At 39.6% G+C, this 18,925-nt stretch overlaps 1 protein-coding gene across 3 annotated transcripts; it reads left to right on the top strand.

Moving 5' to 3' along the window:
• The first annotated feature begins 8,046 nt into the window (after positions 1 to 8,046).
• LOC102703228 (probable protein S-acyltransferase 12) lies at positions 8,047 to 15,562 on the top strand. 3 transcript variants are annotated; one of them, XM_006657614.3, is made up of 7 exons: positions 8,047 to 8,379; positions 10,252 to 10,477; positions 11,723 to 11,814; positions 12,723 to 12,849; positions 12,924 to 13,009; positions 14,907 to 15,011; positions 15,206 to 15,562. In XM_006657614.3, the coding sequence occupies exons 1-7, from the start codon at positions 8,179 to 8,181 to the stop codon at positions 15,320 to 15,322; spliced, it is 954 nt and encodes a 317-aa protein (XP_006657677.2). In that variant the 5' UTR covers positions 8,047 to 8,178; the 3' UTR covers positions 15,323 to 15,562. The 3 variants fall into 3 exon arrangements, with proteins under 3 accessions (XP_006657677.2, XP_015694472.1, XP_040382365.1); XM_015838986.2 differs by having other exon boundaries at positions 8,051 to 8,379; positions 10,232 to 10,477; XM_040526431.1 differs by having other exon boundaries at positions 8,052 to 8,379; positions 14,907 to 14,972.
• The last annotated feature ends 3,363 nt before the right edge of the window (positions 15,563 to 18,925 follow it).

The following is an 18,925-nucleotide window of genomic DNA, read 5'->3' on the forward strand; positions in this document are numbered from 1 at the left end:
GCGACCAGCACCCCGCGACTAGAGCCAGCGAAGCGAGCACTCGCCGCGTGCCCGGCTGCATGCGCTTACGCCCTCAGGCCAAGCTTTTGTGCGCCGTGCCGCCGGCGTAGCCGGCTCGCCCACTTGCCGGAGCTCGCGCCGGCCGTGAGGCTAGAGGAAGAGCGGAGGTCATCCGACCCCCTTCCCCTTCGATTCCGGCGGCTTCGGTCGTCGGCGGTGGGGAGGGGGGTCCAGGTAATCAGGTATATCCCGTAGTAAGGTTAATCCTTTTGCTTTGTTTGTGCTTTTCTTTCCCTGTGAAGCTCAAGAGGTCGCCGGTGTCGCTTCCTCTTGTCTCGGTGCAAAACCATGGTTATTGATCTCTCATGGTGGTAGCTCCGAGTTTTCCCATGGCGTCTTCAACTGGATGTGCTACAGGTTTGCGTTTTAGTGGGTTGTGCCGGCCTTCAGCTTTATCTCCGGCAATACATCCGCAAGAACGTCGACTTTTTTTTGTCTACGGAGACGGATCTTCGAGGAGTGGCTGAAATTTCTTGTTGTAGTCAATGAAGCTTTAACCTCCATCGAAGGCCCTGTTTGGGTTCCCTTCTTGGTGTTCATCTGCAGCTGCTTATGGTCTTCAAATCACCGTCGTCGTCGCCATAGGTGTCTTCGTCCAGACAGAGAAGCAATGAAGGACCTGATTGCTTTTTTGGTATCTCCTAAAGTCTTTTGTTGTAAAAGTTCTGAGCTTAGGTTAATTTGGCCATCTTCTAGGGTCCTCTTTGCAAAACTGCTGGCGCATGGAGTTCAATCCTCGGTGTTGAGGAATACTCATAACACGTGTACTTTTTCTTATTAAATAGAGAGGAAAAATCGTAACACTATCAATTTGTAGGGTTTGTGATTTTCTCCAACTACATCAGAACTGGGAACAGTTCAAAAGAAACTGGAACTGCTCCAATTCTAGAAGTACCACGGAAATAGTAAAATCATGTCTTTGATAATAATTCCGGTCCAAGTAGAGCCTACCTTCTTTTTTTTTTCTCTTGCTAGTTTTTTAAAACTATACATGACATATACCAATTATATTTTAATTAAGTAGGTGTAAAAACTCAGACACATTACGATTAAAAAACAACCTCATAGTCCGACAAGCGTACCACATCATACGCAACGTACGTAAGGTATTAATTAAGTTTGCACTGAAATCACCGTAATGCCTCTGACTTTGTAGAGCATCTGTTATCGGTGACAAGCATACCGTCTACATGCACAACAACAACTAAGGGGGTGTTTGGATCCTCCAAACTTTTTTTTCCATGTCATATCGAATGTTTGGACACTAATTAAAAGTATTAAATATAGACTATTAATAAAACCCACCCCATACTATGGACTATTTTACGAGACGAATCTATTGAGCCTAATTAGTCTATGATTAGTGAATGTGACGCTACAGTAAATATTTGCTAATCGTGGATTAATTAGACTTAAAAAATGTCTAATGAAATAGTCTTTATTTATGCAATTAGTTTTGTTATCAGTCTACATTTAATACTTCTAATTAACGTCCAAACATCCGATATGACAAGGGACTAAAAAAAGTCTCTGGATCCAAACAGCCACTAAGACTCTCTAGCGACCGCGTCATCACCAATAAATTCACCAAAATGAACAATTGTAACCATCTTCTCACGGTAAACATCAGCCCATGCACCCAGCGTCACATCCTACGGACGGATTTCTCTTGGTTGTTACTACCTTCGTCCCGAAATAAGATCATTTTTCGTTTTTCCGTGTCCAACGTTTGTCCATTCGTCTTATTTTAAAAAAAATTGCGATTAATATTTTTGTTCTTACTAGATGATAAAATATGAACATGATAAAATATGAATAGTACCTTATGCGTGACTAATTTTTTAAGTTTTTATACAATTTTTTTAAATAAGACAAATGGTCAAATGTTGGACACGGAAAAATGAAAAATGATCTTATTTCGGGACGGATGTAGTATTACATGTGTACTGCATTTCCAAGAGTCCCTTTCAAGTTCCACCTGATAAAAACTCCACCAAAAGCATCAAGTACACTACTCTTGCTTGGAAGCAATCTAATTTCCCATGTTCTAAAAAAGAAGCAATCTATTTTTTCACCTTTTAAAAAAAAGCAATCTAATTAATTATGATCCACTTTTTCACTGGATCTGAAACTGAAACGGATGGCTGGAATCTGCCTCTGCCTAAATCGTTTTATCTCCTTTTCCTACAATTTGCGGCGTCAACTGCCCAACTCTGTCAGGCTATGAGATAATGAAAAGGAGCGACATCAAATCATGCTCTGGTTGATCCATTGATTGAGGCAGATCATTGCTTCGGCCTTCATGACGCCAATCCGTTCATGTTAATTTATTTATTGATCATATCCTGTCATATATACTAAGAAGAGATGTGTGGCATTCATTGTAGTACAACCTAGCTTCGATCATGACCCCATGTGGCATCCAATGATTTGGAAACTAACCAAAAGGAATGTTGGGTTTCATGGCAAAATAATGACCGAACTTGACTAGCTAGAGTTGGTTCTTGAACAGAGCTTACTTGCAAGTTGCAAAATGATGCCCCATGGTACCACACCTTACATGGTTGCGCTGTATACTCAAACTAGTACTAATTGTTTCATCGTATTGGTATTATTTTTCTAAAAAGATGCATAGGATGAATGTCTGGGTGTATTTAAAGAATCCACTCTGATCATTTAAGCCACTACCTATATGCAATGGATAAAATGAATGAAGCAACCAAAAACAATTATATGTGAAACGTTCATATATGTGTTATTAGCAATTTACAAATTAATTCTTAAAACATATAGTATAATAGAAAATGTTAAAATCAATTTCAAATTAAGCTTCGTACTTTAAATTTTAGTTGTGACCGATAAACTAACAAGCATACAATGACGGGCCAAAATAAATTGATGCCAAAGAGAAAAAGAAATACGGGATAATACCAACAACGATATATATGAGCATGGTTGCTGCATTGGGAGTTACTAGTTTACTACATCACATTCTAAAAACGGTGCCGTATATATTAACTCGCTGTGGTTTAATGCAGAAGATCTAGGTTCTCTCTGTAACATAAATGTATTGGCAACTCTTCGGTGCATTTTACTTGTAGTACTATACTATCAATAGAAAAATGTATTTTTTACTTTGTTAATTACTTGATTAGCATTATTTTGTATTTTTGTTTCTTTTTGCAGTAAAGACCACAATAAAAAGGCGATATTGTCCCTTCAAATTTCTACTATACCTAATATTATTGGTAGTATAATTTAATCATAGCCGTTCGATAAAAAGTTATCAACGATTTAAATTAAATTCTATTACCAATAAAATACACCGGAGACCGTACCTGAATGTATAGTCATATATCCTTTTTGAAGAGCCAGAGATTTTGAAAAAAGACTACGGCCAGCGGAAGCTTCACAATAGATTTATTAGATAACTAACCTTTTACGTGTTTGACCGCTCGTCTTATTTAAAAAATTATATAATATATGATTGTATTATAACTAAGTATAGTTTAGTATAAATTAGATATTCATATAGTTTTTTTAATATGACAAGCAATTAAACGTGTAACAAAAAAAATTAACAACGCCGTCTATTAAAATACAGTTGAAGTAACAGGTAAAGGATACGTGTACTTTTATGCTTAATTGGTGAATGAGCACATTTGTTGAACTTACAATTTCTTCAAAACTCTTTCACTTTTTGTATATAAATTTCTTATAACACCGTTTCAAATCTTATTTTAAATTTATAATAACTAATTTATTAATTTGTACCATCAGATAACTCCCAAATCATGCATGCATCTACTCAGCCTAATGTTCAGTGTTTACCTAAGTGTCATTCTGCAAACATTTTTCTACTACGTACTGAGATATACTGTTAGCTTTATATTGTATATATGAGTACAGTGACACCGTGGCGATGGATCTAGCAGAACCATTACTTAGGGCCCGTTTAGATTGAAAAAATTTTTGGAACATGCGTCACGTCAAATATTTTACCGGACGTTGAAAGGGGTTTTTGGACATGAACGAAAAAACGAATTTCACGTCTAGCCTAGAAACCACGAGAGAATCTTTTGAGTCTAGCTAATCCATCATTAGCACGTGCTGGTTACTGTAGTACTTATGGTTAATCATAGACTAATTAGGCTCAAAAGATTCGTCTCAAGATTTCTTCCGTAACTGTGCAATTAGTTTTCTGATTATGTTTAATGCTTTATTTAAGTTTAAAAGATTCGATATGACATTTTTAGAAAAAAAAATTGAAACATGGCCTCATATCTATAGCAGGAGATGTCGCGTACAATGCACGTACCGTCATACCCGGCGGCTCCAGGGGAAATCAAACTACTCACACAAAGCAAAGTGTTCTCGGAAAAGAAAAGAAAAGAAAAACACAAATCAAGTTATCGATCACAGAAAGCATCACTCATCGGCAACCAAAACCGAACGCAAACGCCAACCAACGGCGACGAGCTAAACCTGGCGACAGATGGAGCCCATCTTCTCCATGCAATCACGCCTAATTCATGCGCGGCCGCACGCGCACGCACTGCCGTTGCCGCGCGCGCGTGTGGCGTCGCGGCTCGCCGCACTCAACGGCAACGGCACTGCCACTCCCACGCATTTTTCTTTGTTTGGGTGGGAAGGCGGCTTACGTTTTCCGCACGTACGCTTTTCGAACTATTAATTAATAGTGTATTTTTATAGAAAAATTTTATAGAAAAGTTATTTTAAAAAAATCATATTAATCTATTTTATATTTTTTAATAATTAATAATTAATTAATCATGTATTAATCTATTGGTACGTTTTTCATATGGGGTAAATTAACTTATCACCTTACCCGCGGCCGGGGTTGCAGTTGCACGGTGCAGGGTGAGGCGCAGCACGGGCACAACAAACGAAACTCTCGAGCGTTCTCGCGGCTGCAGCGCGGCAGGTATGAATGATTGGGTTTTTTTTGCGCGTCGTCCGTCGCGCGGCTCGGTTTCCTCGTCACGCCAGGCTAGCTGTGGTTGCGCGCGGCGCGGGGCCAGCCAGCGCGCAGCGGTACGTAACGTTTGGCGATCGAGATCCACCGGCGGATCGGATCGTCCCGTGGATTGGGGGCGGCGGAACCGCGGTAGGCACGGCGCCCCCCGGGCGCGCGTCACCGACGGTACGTTGCGCGTTCGGGACTGCGGCCAGCGCGCTACTTTTTTTTTTTCACGTGCGTCTCTGTGTGTACACGGGTCATGGCTTATGTACGATCGACCGGACCAGGGCAGGCTGAGGGTAACACCAGCGGACGGGACGGAGTACAACGCATCGGTCGATTTTTGATCGCCTCTTGCTCAAACGACTCAACGTGGCTGGCACGTGGGGTGACAAAACAGAAGCGCGTATTTTATGGAGCGTACGTACTAGAGATGGATGGGGCGGTGAGGGTGGTTACTGATTTTAATACCCTGTGTTTTTCAAGACTGTCAACCCTGCCCTGTTTTCGCTCCTGCTTTATCACTGAGGGCGAGTACAACAATTGTTTACATGAAGGATCACCTTCGCTGATAACGACCTGTACGACAAAGATTTAATAGAGCACAAGCGGACGATTGTAATACACAAATAAATACACATTCCTATCCTTTAAAAAAGATACGGACCATACACATTCTCGGCCTCGCTGTTAACTTGTTAAGATGTAAAGGAAGAACAATCGCTAGCATAAAAAGAACGGTCAATAAGGAAAAAAAAAGAATCATAAGTACACATTTTAAATAAATTTTAATGGTACAGACCATAACAAATCCCCGACCTCATTACTAAAATGCAAAAGAACAAGAACAATCCCTCACATGCAAGGTACTAAAAGTAGCGCACAACGGGATGGTAGCGGATTGTGGTTTAGGTACCGGATAGAGGGCGCTAAGTTCCAATAACAATATTTAATAATCACACATATATTTGATTATATGTAGATGACTCATGACTTTCTAACACATTCACAAAGCAATTGACAAACAAATTGGTGATAAATCACAACATACTTATAATTCAAGAGCATAAATAGACGTTTACATGCACTTAAAAAGCTAATGTCTTGTTCCACCGTGAACCACCGCAACCGCCTCTCGCCGACCGATGTCTAGTTGAGCCACCAGTGTGGATTCGTGGGCAGCCGAGGTGCGTTGCACGACACATGCAAAGTGATGTTCATGAGTCACGATAGCTTGATTAGATGGGAATACGAAAAGATAGGAGTGGAGCGGTGGGCTAGGGATTAAAGTAACATACATATTTCCCACTCTGATTGCGGCCTGCTAAGTCATTTTATACACTGCTATTGTAGCCCGCTAACTGTAGTTGCAGTCGCTAAGTTTTAGGCCACTACATCTAGCTTGTTACCTTATAGCGGTATCGGAAGTGGGTCGGTATCATAATTGTGCCACTATACCAGCCGTTACCACCGCCATTTAGTACCTTGCTCACATAAAAAGAAAGGACAACCCAATAATAACATCCTCTTGATTGACGACGTTGCTGAACAACCTCTGAGAAAAAATAAAGATAGGATGAACCAATGTAAAGTTAATATACTTATACCTTGCACTTTACCGCCAGTTTTCATGATATGTTTATTTGTTCCTAACTCGCTTATAGGACATAGCCCTACTGAGTCCTATAATCGTTTTAGGGTGATTGAATGGCCTTTTTATTAAAAAAACCAAACATCATATTTGCAAACAAAAAATAATTTATGAATACAAATTTTATATATGTATTCGTAGTGATCTAAGAGCCAATGTTGGAATATAAACTTTGGTGAAAAGCCTAAAATCAACTCCAAATTTAAGACTAAAAATTAAATTTTAGTTAATAAACATAACCCCAGCCAAAAGATAGAGGTTGTTGTTTTCTTGTCATAGACGGCACAAACACGATTTGTTGTATGGAAAATAATTTTTTTTTGGGCAGATTCATTCCATCATTAAGAGAACTTTTTTTATAGTATTAGTATGGTAACAATACTAGAACAAGATGGTTTTACATAGATAGACATATTTAGGGAGTTTATGACATCTACACCTTCTCGTAAAATCTCTAGAAGTAAGTAATTTTCTAAACAACACTTAACTTTAAAATCTAGAAAATAGACTAGAAGAAGAAATCCAAAAACCTAGCTTTTCTAGTTTGTGAGAAGTTGATTTCTCACTATCTGCCTTCCAGAATATTAAGCTCTTAAATAGGGATATGACAATGTTTAAAGATGAATAGTGATTGGGTGAGTAAATGATTCATACAATTTTTCAATATATATAACATTATAGAGAATCTCTCTCTGAGGACGTCATGGAAGATGAGATACATGTGTTAGGTCAAGCAATTCATGATTAACTCGATACCTACCTTCATTCGCCTGATCCATTGGTAAATAGGGTTAGCGGCGAGAACTCCATGTTTGTACCCATACCTTACCCATCATGCACGGGTATGCGCGATGGCTACTCAATGAATTTCATAGGATTAATATTTCAATAGGTAGATAATATAAAATAACAACATAATTAAATTATGAATTTTTCATCCATGTTTAAAAGAGAAATACAAATTATTACCAAACTAGTATAATTTTATTAAAGTTTAAAATTTTAATGGACCAATAAAAAAGAGGTATGAAAAAGAGGTACGAGAGATATACCACAATTAATCTCTAGATGACATGAATTACATATTGATAAAATATGAAACTCGGTTATCACCCATTAAGTCTTCCAATAATGCATGGACATGTCAAGAAAAAAACAAGAGATTAATCTACTAACTTATTTATATATTTCAAATTATGAAATATTTACGAATTTATCACACGTGGATCTTTATACGAAGAGTAACAAATTCCACGTTAAAGTGGTAACTAGATGCCCCGCCGACAAACGGCCCCCACACGAGCACCAGTCCCTACAGGTGGGCCCAGGAAGCAGCCACCCAACCAAACCCCGGCTGTCACGCTTGCTCCCACCCGCGCCGCCACCGCCACCGACACCTCCTCCTCCCCTTTTCTCCTAGGCCGCCGCCGCCCACCGCCGGTGGCCCCTCCTCGCCGGGGGTAAGGGGGGAAGTGGCGCGGGGAGAATGGATTGTTGCAGGCACGTGAACCCGTTCCGCGCCTGCTCGGTGCTGCGCGGGCTGGGGTACCTCATGCTGGCCTTCGTGGCCGCCATCGTCGCCGTCTCCTACTACGCCGTCGTCGTCTACACCTGGGGCCCGCTCCTCCTCGGCGGCGGCGGCGCCGCGGCCGGGGCCGCGGCTGTCCTCCTCGCCTTCCACCTACTGGTAGGCGCTGCCACTCGCTTGCTTCCCCTTCCCTCTCCTTGGTACCTAGGAGGCTAGGATTAGTACGCTGCGAGGGCAATCTGCGATACGTCGCGCTAGATAGAAACGCTTTAGATTCTATCTCCCTTACAACCCTCACTTTCTCATTGATCACGTTGTGGATTCCTTCGCCGCTGCTGTTCTGGGTTTTCAATTTAGGAATACTATAACGTTACTGAGGCCATTCTTGCCAAATGGGCATCTCAATGTCACATTAGGATGCCACGAGAATTGATTGCACACAGCATGTTCCTTATATACATGCGAATTACGGTTTATGTTTACTCTTCACGCATGCAGTGTTGATTGCTTTCCAAATTTAATAAATTGTGATGCAACCCAGTCATTATGTGAGAACTAGATTGAATACATTGAACGTCAATTCTTAATGGTTGATCCATTGAAAAAATTGTTCTTTAATTTGACTTTTGAGGTGTTTTCGGTGGCTGAGCTATGTGGATATGTCTTGGATGTGGTATGTATTGTTGCAGGATGAATAATGTGCCTGTTTTTTTTTTGTATTTTTAAAGAGTAAATTGCACTTCGTGCCACTTTTAGTTACCTAAGTTTCACATTGGACCACCCTTAAACCTATCTTTTCACTTTGGACCGGTACATTTACTAAGTTTGGACCACACCGAACATTTTTTCTAGCCATTTCTAACACTCCCTTTCAATAAATATGGACTGCACATATATGAGAGTTTGCCGGTGTACCAGAGCCGATGTGTTTGAGGTCGTTGATGTGTGCTGAAAAAAAATGTTCGGGGTGGTCTAAACTGAAGAATGACAAATTTGTAGTCCAAAGTGAAAATATAAGTTTAAATGTGATCCAAATTGAAACTTGGGTAATAAAATCTGACCTAAAGTGCTATTTACTCCTTTTTAATTTTAAGGATGGCATCATCCATTGGTGTTGAGCATAAGTTACATTAGAAGAAAGATGGTCTCAGTGGGTCTGGTGATAAGAAAAAAAATGGATTTTTCTGGTTAGGGATTGGTGGGCCACAAAATAAATGAACATTTTGAAATGTGATTGGACATTTGGTCTTAATTTAGGGGAAGGCACATTTCTGTAATTAGAGGGACACATGGCCTGAAAAGTAAAACCTGGTTTCAGAAGCTGTAGCTGAACCCTGATGACCACAGTCCCTATTTCTTTTTAAGAAAACAGAGTCTAACTGTTGATTAAATGGGCTAGGCCCAATTAAGTTTAATTAAAATCCCATTAGCCCACAATAAATGGTACAGACAATAATACCACCTTGGAGATTTAAAGTGGAGAATCCCAACTTAAATAGAGAATTAGTGGAGACTCTTTGTTGACTGGTTGAGATGGAGGGAAGACCGCCACATGCGCGCGCGCGTGCCGAGCCAACCGGGCAGACCGGGCTGGGCCATAGGTGTGGCTCGGCTCGGCCGGCCGCTGCGCCCGCCAGGCTACCTGCACGGGTAGGCGGGTGCTAAGGTTTTTGGGGAGTGCGCACGACTGCTCTCCACACAACTCCATCATGTCAACCGGTGGTGGCAACGGCAGTGCGCATGGAGATGACAACGGCGCGCACAACAGCGGCGACAGAAACAACACCAATGGAGGCAGTACTGCCTCAAACTCTAGCGGAGGGCCATTCTTGATTCCTGGAAATATTGAAGGCAAAGAAAATATTAATTCATCCAACTAGATTGAGAATATTTCATTTGTGCATGACGTCTCTTAATGTTATATAGCTTTTATCATGGACTATTCCTTTTTCCAAAAGGAGAATAACGGGCCATGATTGTTTTTGATTCTGTTTGTTTTAAACTTCTTCAGGGATCTTGTTTCTTCTGCAGCTTGCAATGATCATATGGTGCTATTTGATGGTTGTTTTCACTGATCCTGGTGCTGTACCTGAAAACTGGAGACATACTTCTGAAGAGGATGACATAGATGTGAACTCTAGGATTATATCAGATAATTGGGATGCTACATACCCTGCCTCAGATGGGCAAAGTGCTCAAAGATATTGTTCTCGCTGCCAAAATGGCAAGCCTCCTCGTTGTCATCATTGTTCTGTTTGTAAGTCAGCTTTCCTGATTATGATACTTAACTTTAAACTTATACTCACTGTTTTGTAAGTCCCACATCATTTCTTTTTCCCCACTAGGTAATCCCACTAGGTAATCTCCATTGTTCATAAAAAAAGTACATATGGAATGCTGGCTGTGCTGTACACGATCTAAATTATCTGGTTTTTGCATTACTGTATTGATCATTGACCCCTGATCTATGTCATTACTTCTATTGTCATTGTCTTTACAATTATTGAAGAATTGAAAATCTGTCAAGCGTCTGCTATGAAACCAAAAGTTTTAGTGGCAAAAAACAGAGCAGTAGCCAGTTCTAGTATAGTGCATCTAACCAATCATGTGTACCGTACAGAAGTGTGGTGGAGCCAGTATTAATAGGATATATGTCTGGAGGCAATAAGTTTTGGGCACATCAAATCAATAATATCCAGTATAGCCAGTTCGCACTCCTGATTTTCTTTTTTGTACAATTTAGTTCCTTCTGCTTTTCCTCTCCAGTTTCGACTTGGCATTGAGTTGTTCTCCTTTCAATTCAAGCACTTTTGAACATACCAATTGAAATCAAACACTTTCAAATTGCATGTTTTGAAACTTAGATCGGGATTGAACAATTTCAAATGGAGTAATTCTATCTACTAGAAAATAGAAAAGGACTGGAAACAGCAATTTTAGCTAAAGGAACTGCATAACTTTCATAAACAAACTTCAAACACAACAAATTAAACCTCTTATGCACGGAGATCTAAACGTCCAACTCAATTATTGAAATATTTCACTGTAGAGACACTTCCATTGAATGCAAACCCTATTAACACTGGCATTTGATTTTAGAGAGTAAGTGGGTACCTTATAAATAGCAACTCCATAAAGGTAAAGATCAGCAGTAGCAAGAAAAAAAAACAAATTTGAAATTTTTCATATTAGAAATAGTATGTCAAAAAATTTAGAGTAGCTACAAACTAATGGACTACATCACGCCATTCTTCATGCCTTAGAAGTGAGGTACCACGTCATATATTAGGGGCAGAAACAAGAAGTACATGGGCCAATTGTTATTATATTTCTGGTTATTTCATGAACACCCATGCACCTAGATAGGTCTAACCTTGGTTGATAAGTTAGGTTGTTTTAGTCTGTATCATGCTTCACTGATAATTTGTTATCCTAGAATTTACTAGTAATAAATTCATGTAATCTGTTTGTTCTCCATACTCTTGTTCATTCTCCTATGCAGGTAACAGATGTGTGCTCAAAATGGACCATCACTGTGTTTGGGTGGTAAATTGTGTTGGGGCAAGGAACTACAAGTATTTTCTCCTTTTCCTGGTAATACTAAAACACTTTAATTTGCAATTTCATGCTTGTGGTTTGCATTTATGCTAGTTGTCAACAAAACATTGGCTTCTTATCCATTTGTTATAGTTACATATTTGTATTGTCATGTGTCAGTGCTGACTGCTGATTCCACAGATTTCAATTATTTTAATGCTATAATTTGTTTTCTTCACTGAATACGTACACATTTACAAAAATTGGGCTTGCTATTTTCTCACATTTTATTTTGTGGATAGCTTGATTAGTTATGACTTCTGAATTATACATGGAACATAAATTCCTTGCTTGGTGTAGACATTGGACTTTACTTATCCACTCCATAGCATTGTTTTAGTAAGTGTGCAGTCAAACCTTGAATACCTTGGCTGCTAATAATATCCAAAAAAATATTAAGATTTTTTATGAAAACATTTTTATATCATCATATTTTTCATTTATAATTGTCTAATGTGTGTGTTGTGTAGACAAGTGAAACAGAATGTAGGGAGTTTTTCTTCAACCCTCTTGAAGTAATTTGTTTTTCCTGTAGTTTGGGAACCCGAAAAGTATCTATAAAGCCTTAAAAGCTTCAACATTGTCCTCCTCCAGTTTCCACTTTTTGACAATACTTTTATTTTATAGTTAGCATGCTCACTGATCACCCAACAACAAACAAGCAATGTATGGTATACTGGTGTGTGAGCACTGGCTTCTGCTACTACATAAACTTATAAATTTATTATCCATGAGCAAGACATTCTTCTCTAGTCTCAAGTGCCCAAACGTACGAGTCAACAAACAAGTCACTGAATATTATTTTTATATTCTCTATTTACTTACTACATCTTTTATAGTGTATACTGTAGTCCATTTCTATTTAGCTTCATTAATTCTTTCTATTTTTTGTCTAATCTGTGTAGGTATATACGTTCATTGAAACAGTGTTGGATATATTGGTACTACTTCCAAACTTTATTGAGTTCTTCCGAGATGAAAGCAAGCGTTCCAGCTCACCTGGAGATATTGCTATTCTATTTCTTGCTTTTGGTATCTTCTGCCTTGGAAGCATTTTAACTCACCTCAAAATTCTGCAAGTTACTTACAGTGGACTTTTATTACAGTTCTTAATTTGGCCTTTGCACTGAGCCTTGTCTGTTTCATTGGGATGCACACGTCTCTTGTTACAAGAAATACAACTTCTATAGAGGTAATTTGGTGAACTATAAAATATTCTCTTAATGTTTGGAGCATTTAATATCTTAAGAAACACCTTAATTAAACCTTAAATACATGTTGTCATTTACACTGGAGCACTTTTTAATCAGGAGGCAGACACTGATCTGAATGTGTCTACCATGTACCACTAGATTCATACTGCAATATTCATTAGAAACATGTATGTAGATATGTTTCAGAACTGTGCAATCATTTTCAAGTGAGCAGCTCGGTTAGGATAATACTCTGATATCAAAGCAGTTAAGCTAAAGAACTTCCAAGTGTTATGCATGCAATCTCAAATATCAGAGGCTTAATTGCATGGATCCTGTGATTTGAACAGCCAAGGAGACCTGGCTAGCCAAGCTCCTGCCTGAAGTTGTTACACAATGATTGGTGTTGGGTTTCTTAATGTTTTGGGTAACAATGGTCCAGGGAACACCATCTTTTCCTCTTGTGAAGGTTGCAACAAATCAGCATTGCTTGGAATATGCAGAATTTAAGTGAACATGTTTTTTTTTTTTTGAAAGAGGGTCGATCCTTGTCTTATCTTTTTTTTTTCTCCTGATAGAACAGCTGTTTTCCAATTGGTTAGTTTATTATAATGTGATTTTTGTTTGCAAATGTTGAGATTATTTGGCTAAATATATCAAGATCTATACTTTTAGTAGTAATAAATAATTACATACTTCCTTGTTACATGAGGGAGTTCCAAATTACAACAACCGTTTTCTAAGCCATTGTTTTGGAAGGGTATATTGTTACATGGGAAGCTTATTGCGGACTTGGCACCTCATACCTTGGCTGTGAGGGCCACAAGAAGAACAGTTCAGGAAGCACTGATGGATCGTGGTTGGATCCAGAACATTCAGGTGGCCCTTTCTGTTGGTGTCCTCGTTGATTTCCTCAACCTTTGGGATATACTTTCCGAGGTCCTTCTACAGCCCAGGATGGAAGACATTCATAGATGGTGGTTCTCAACTTCAGGACAATATTCAGCTAAGTCTGCTTATGACTCCTTCCAAGGTGCCATTCTGTTCAGGTCGTGGGAATGCATTTGGAAGACTTGGGCCGTGCCTGGAAAGTGTTGTTTTTTCATGTGGCTTGTTGTGCGTCATCGCTGCTGGACAGCAGACCGTCTTGCCTGGCGAGGTCTGCCACACCAAACAGGAAGAAACAATTGATCACTTGCTGACAAACTGCCTTCACGAGACAGTTTTGGCACTCCGTCCTGCAGCTGTTTGGCCTGAATCCATTGCCCCCTTGAATAGCAATCCATATTTTGAGGAGTGGGTTTTTGGTCTCTTTGGAAGCATTGAAACCAGTGTGCTTTTGATGGGGCTAATCCTAACTTGGCAGGTGCTCTTTTGATTGCCGAGGTAGGATGGCTGTGGTGTTTGGCTAGGGCATGGGGCCTATCCTTTTTTCTTGCTCAAGAGTCGGGCAGTTAGTCTCAAGTCATGGTCCGTTTTGTGGTTGTGGTTGGGTTGTGGCACGCATGGTTTCTTGATGTCAGTGTGCATATATGGTTTTGTTCTTGGGGTTTCTCACCCCTCCTTAATATATAATGATATGCAGATCTCCTGCGTAGTCGAGTAAAAAAACAGCCGTGAAGATTTCATTAGTCAATTAGTATTGAACTTATACAACTCATTCTACAGAATGTTCTTCTAGGCTGAGATCAATTAAGAAAAGAGAACTTGGCAGTCCTTTTTTTAACCATGATCTTGATGTTTTTTTTAGCGCCAGTCCTGTGGTACAAGAGTACCCTGGATTTGGTTTGAATTCCTCTGATTATGCCATTCATCAGAATTTCACTTAGATCCCAGTTGAATAATAGCATATCATATCCAAAACGATGCAATTATGTTTGATCAAACTTATTTCAGGTTCATGAGCAAAGGAATTCAGTTTCATGGAAGTATGACCTGGGATGGAGAAAAAACCTGGAGCAGGTTTTCTTTACTGCATTTTGCACTCTTATTATATCCCTTGTAATATACTCCCTTTGTTTCATTTTATAAGATTTTCTCGCATTGTCTTAGATTCATATGTGTGGTAATGAATATAGATATATATACAAAACATATACATTGATACATGGATAAATTTATATAAATTCAGAAAGTCTTATAATATGTAACAGAAGAAGTACTTACATTCCTCTCATCTGTAATTTTTACTGCAGGTTTTTGGCACCAAAAGGTTGCTCTGGTTCCTTCCCTTGTACTCTACTGAGGATCTGCACAACATTTCAGCACTTCATGGCCTTGAATTCCCTACCCGGTCTGATGCAGTCGTCTAACCACTACTTATCTCCAGCAGCGTATTCAAGATGTTCCATGGGGCTAACTCACTTGTAGATTAAGCTACCTGATTTCTGTCCATTGTCGTTCTTTCATAGGAGGGTTGTAAATTACAATATAATTGTTTTTGCATACTTGACCCATGTTAATTCTTTGGTTACACCATACCAAGTTACACCATACTAAGTTACACCAAATCATGTTAATTCTTTGGTTGATTTATAAAGGACATGTCAGTTGACCGATGTAGCGGTGTCATTATGCATGCCTAATGGAGCGGCCAACAAGGGCGCTTTGGCTTTTTTCTTATTTGCAAACGAAATAAATAAATATATATATATATATATATATATAAAACTTATAAGCATAGGCATAAGTGAAAAGATGGGGTTAACTTATACTGGCAAATTGGTGTACTCAATGTTAAGACGTTAAGACAACTTGAGGTGACACCAAATTGCCTAAGTGCTATAGTGGTAAGGCTGGCGTTGTAAAAGTCTCGCAAAGCCACCCAACATTACCCTCAGAGGCTCGTAACCACATGTTTTATGTCCTAAGAGGCATCAACACCATATATTACCGGTCATCAGTAACCGTAATGACTAGATACATCGGCCGCCATCGATGTCTCTAGTCGCTGACTGCCTCTGTATGAGCGCTCATTTTAGGCTGTTATCACCGATATTAGTGATGCCTCTCCTCATCTCGCCGCCTGCTGTTACCGTTGCCGATACAGATACAAAGGCTGAAAGGTGCAATAACTACAATTTGAAGCTACACCGAAAGATAGTGGGGTGGGATTTGCGACAGCAAGCCATCTGTCAGACGTATGGGCCGGGGGTATCCCCTAAAAGGTTGGCACATGGCAGCAGTGGGCCCAAACACTCCCAGGCCCGAAAGGGAACGGGTCAGGCCCCAAGGAGCACACGCCAACCGGGGTTAGGCCCCCAAGGATGGCCAGCCAGACGAGGGGGCAAGGGCGCCCCAACCCCTGCGGTGTGCAGCCCTGGCACTCAACCATCGCATTTATTGCGATGGGAGCGGCCTGGAGCTTGCGTCGCCCGCATGATGGGTGGAGGCATGCGCCTGCACCGCATTAAATGCGGCATAGACACACATGCAACCCTGCTGCCCCCCACAGAAAAAGAGACTGGAAGAGAGCAGGTATCCCTGGCAGGACGGTGACGCCCTTGTCATTTTGGATATCTGTTCCCACTCCGATGCCGTCGCATTTAATGCGACGGACAGCTGCGGCAAAAAAAGGGGTAGCTGCCCTGTTATCCAAGCGACCGCCAGTCCCAAGGTCTAGACGCTGACCGATGGGACGGGCAAGAAGAGGTGTGGCTACCCACTCCGCCAGCTCTCTGACCGATGGGACCGGGCAAGAAGAGGCGTGGCTGCCCCCTCTGTCAGCTCTCTGACTGATGGGACCAAGCAAGGACAGCACGGCGCCCACTCCACCTACTCTTTGATGGACGGGACTGAACAGGAGCCACGTGACGCCAGTGGGTTGCCGTGGCGTCGACTGAACATGATAAGGGGCTATAGGTAGTAGCGTAATGATGGCCTAGGCCTCGGTAGTGGAAAAAGTCAGGGTGATTGTGGTGTCCCCTTATTACTATAAAAGGAGGCCCTGGCCAACCGTGAGGAGTAGAGAAAGAAGAAGACATAGCATAACTTTCACACAAACGCTTGTACGCATTTACTCACATAGTGCTCAAGCAACAGGAGTAGGGTATTACGCCTCCCGACGACCTAAACTTGTATAATTCCCCTTGCCTTTTGTCTCGATCCCAGAGGGGTTTTGTGGATCGAACTCCGCACCCTTGGGCTGAACACAAAAGAGAGTTTAGTGGACTACCGCTCGAGGAGCTCAGACTTCGACACCATCTGTAGCAAGAAAGGAGCCGACTGCAAGCCAACTAGGGTTGTAGGATGAGCTTACCCCTTCACTTTTCCCTCTCTCCACTAGTTTTTCCTGTAAGACTAATGAAACATAAGGCAGAGAGACGTTTTATCCCCTGCAACTGTCTTACCACTACGAAGATGCTATAACGACACTTTAGCAACCATGGGTGTACTTTTCATGGTATTGTTCATGTTACGAAGTACTCCTTATAATTCTCATAATTTCAGACACATGGTTCTGTAATTTCTATAGTTTTGGATCCTTCGGTTCTATAATTCATGTCATTTCGGACACGTAGCTATATAATTCCATTCATTTTGTACAAAAGTGACCAAATTTTTAAAATTTTGAATATTATTAACTTCTGAAATATTTTTTTTGAAAAAAATTATAACATGTGTGGATCAATCTTAAAAAGTACTTTAATAAAAAGTATATATATATATTAAATAGGAAATCATAAAAATACTTTAACACACACAGACATTTATTTATATATTTTTAATAGAAAATAACAGGAATGAATTTTGACGATTGTGTGTTGTCTAAAACAACAGAGATTTTCAAACTATATGGAGTATATATTAGTCTCAAGTTCCGACGGAAACTATTAGGGATGATTGGATTCCAAAATATTTTCGAGTTGAATGTTTTAATGACTACTGAAATAACTTTTTTCGTTTTATATGGGTATGATTCCAAAACTACTAAACATTCTTCTTTGAAAAAAAAATATCTATAAGTTGCTTTTAAAATATTACATTAATCCATTTTCAATATTCCAATAGCTAATTCTTAGAGCCCCATCTTTTTGCTTATTATAAGCATAAGAGAACCAACTTATTAATATTTAAAAAATATTTAATGGATAAAACGTTTATACAGGTATTCTTAGCTATCAAAAAGCAAATGGTAGAAAATAAATCGTGATGAAAAAACTTTAAAATTAACTCTAAGTTTAAGTTTTAAAATTCAAATTTTGGCTTATAAGCATTAGCGAAAAGATGGATAACTTTATCATTCACTTATGAGATACCTCGTTTTGCGCGGTACTTCTTTCTCTCCCTCTTAAACTCACATTACACCCTCATCGGTTGACTTTTTTTGAAAAAAAGTCAAATGACATATTTGCAAAAGAAAAATAATTTATAAATAAAAAATTTATATATGTGTTCTTAGCGATCTAAAAGCAAAGACTAAAAAATAAAATATGATGAAAAACCCCAATTAACTTCAAATTTAAGTTAAAAATTTAAATTTTGGTTTATAAGCATAAGCAAAAGCAAAGCAACGATGCCAAATCTATTGATCAGTCAAGAATTACTTTTAGTTGTAATTAATAGGACAGGACAACAAGACATGTAGAGGTGTAATATGTGTCTCTCACATTGTCAAAAAAGTGAACAACTCCTCAACATCTCTGTAAGCAAACTCAATTCATTTATGCAGTAGAAACACAAAGGAATATCAATATCCCGGTGGAAATAACCAGGATATTTAACTATTTGTCACTATTAAAAGCTTTTCAAATGTCACCGTTAGGTTTGCTCTTACATTTTTGTCACTAGAAAGAGAAGACTTGTTTATTTTTTACCACTTTCGTCTATGTTGCAGGACACGTCACTGGACTCTGTCCAGCATGGTGATGTGTTTAGGTGTACCACCATCTAATACAAACGTCATTGCTGTGAGG

This window comes from Oryza brachyantha, chromosome 7, assembly GCF_000231095.2.
Source record: "Oryza brachyantha chromosome 7, ObraRS2, whole genome shotgun sequence".
NCBI lineage: Eukaryota > Viridiplantae > Streptophyta > Magnoliopsida > Poales > Poaceae > Oryza > Oryza brachyantha.

Excerpts from the sequence above, each read along its gene's own strand:
- LOC102703228 (XM_006657614.3), top strand. The coding sequence starts at position 8,179 with ATGGATTGTTGCAGGCACGTGAACCCGTTCCGCGCCTGCTCGGTGCTG. Across the intron at positions 10,478-11,722 it reads TTGTCATCATTGTTCTGTTT|GTAACAGATGTGTGCTCAAA; the intron begins GTAAGTCAGCTT and ends TCTCCTATGCAG. Across the intron at positions 12,850-12,923 it reads TATTCTATTTCTTGCTTTTG|TTCTTAATTTGGCCTTTGCA; the intron begins GTATCTTCTGCC and ends CTTTTATTACAG.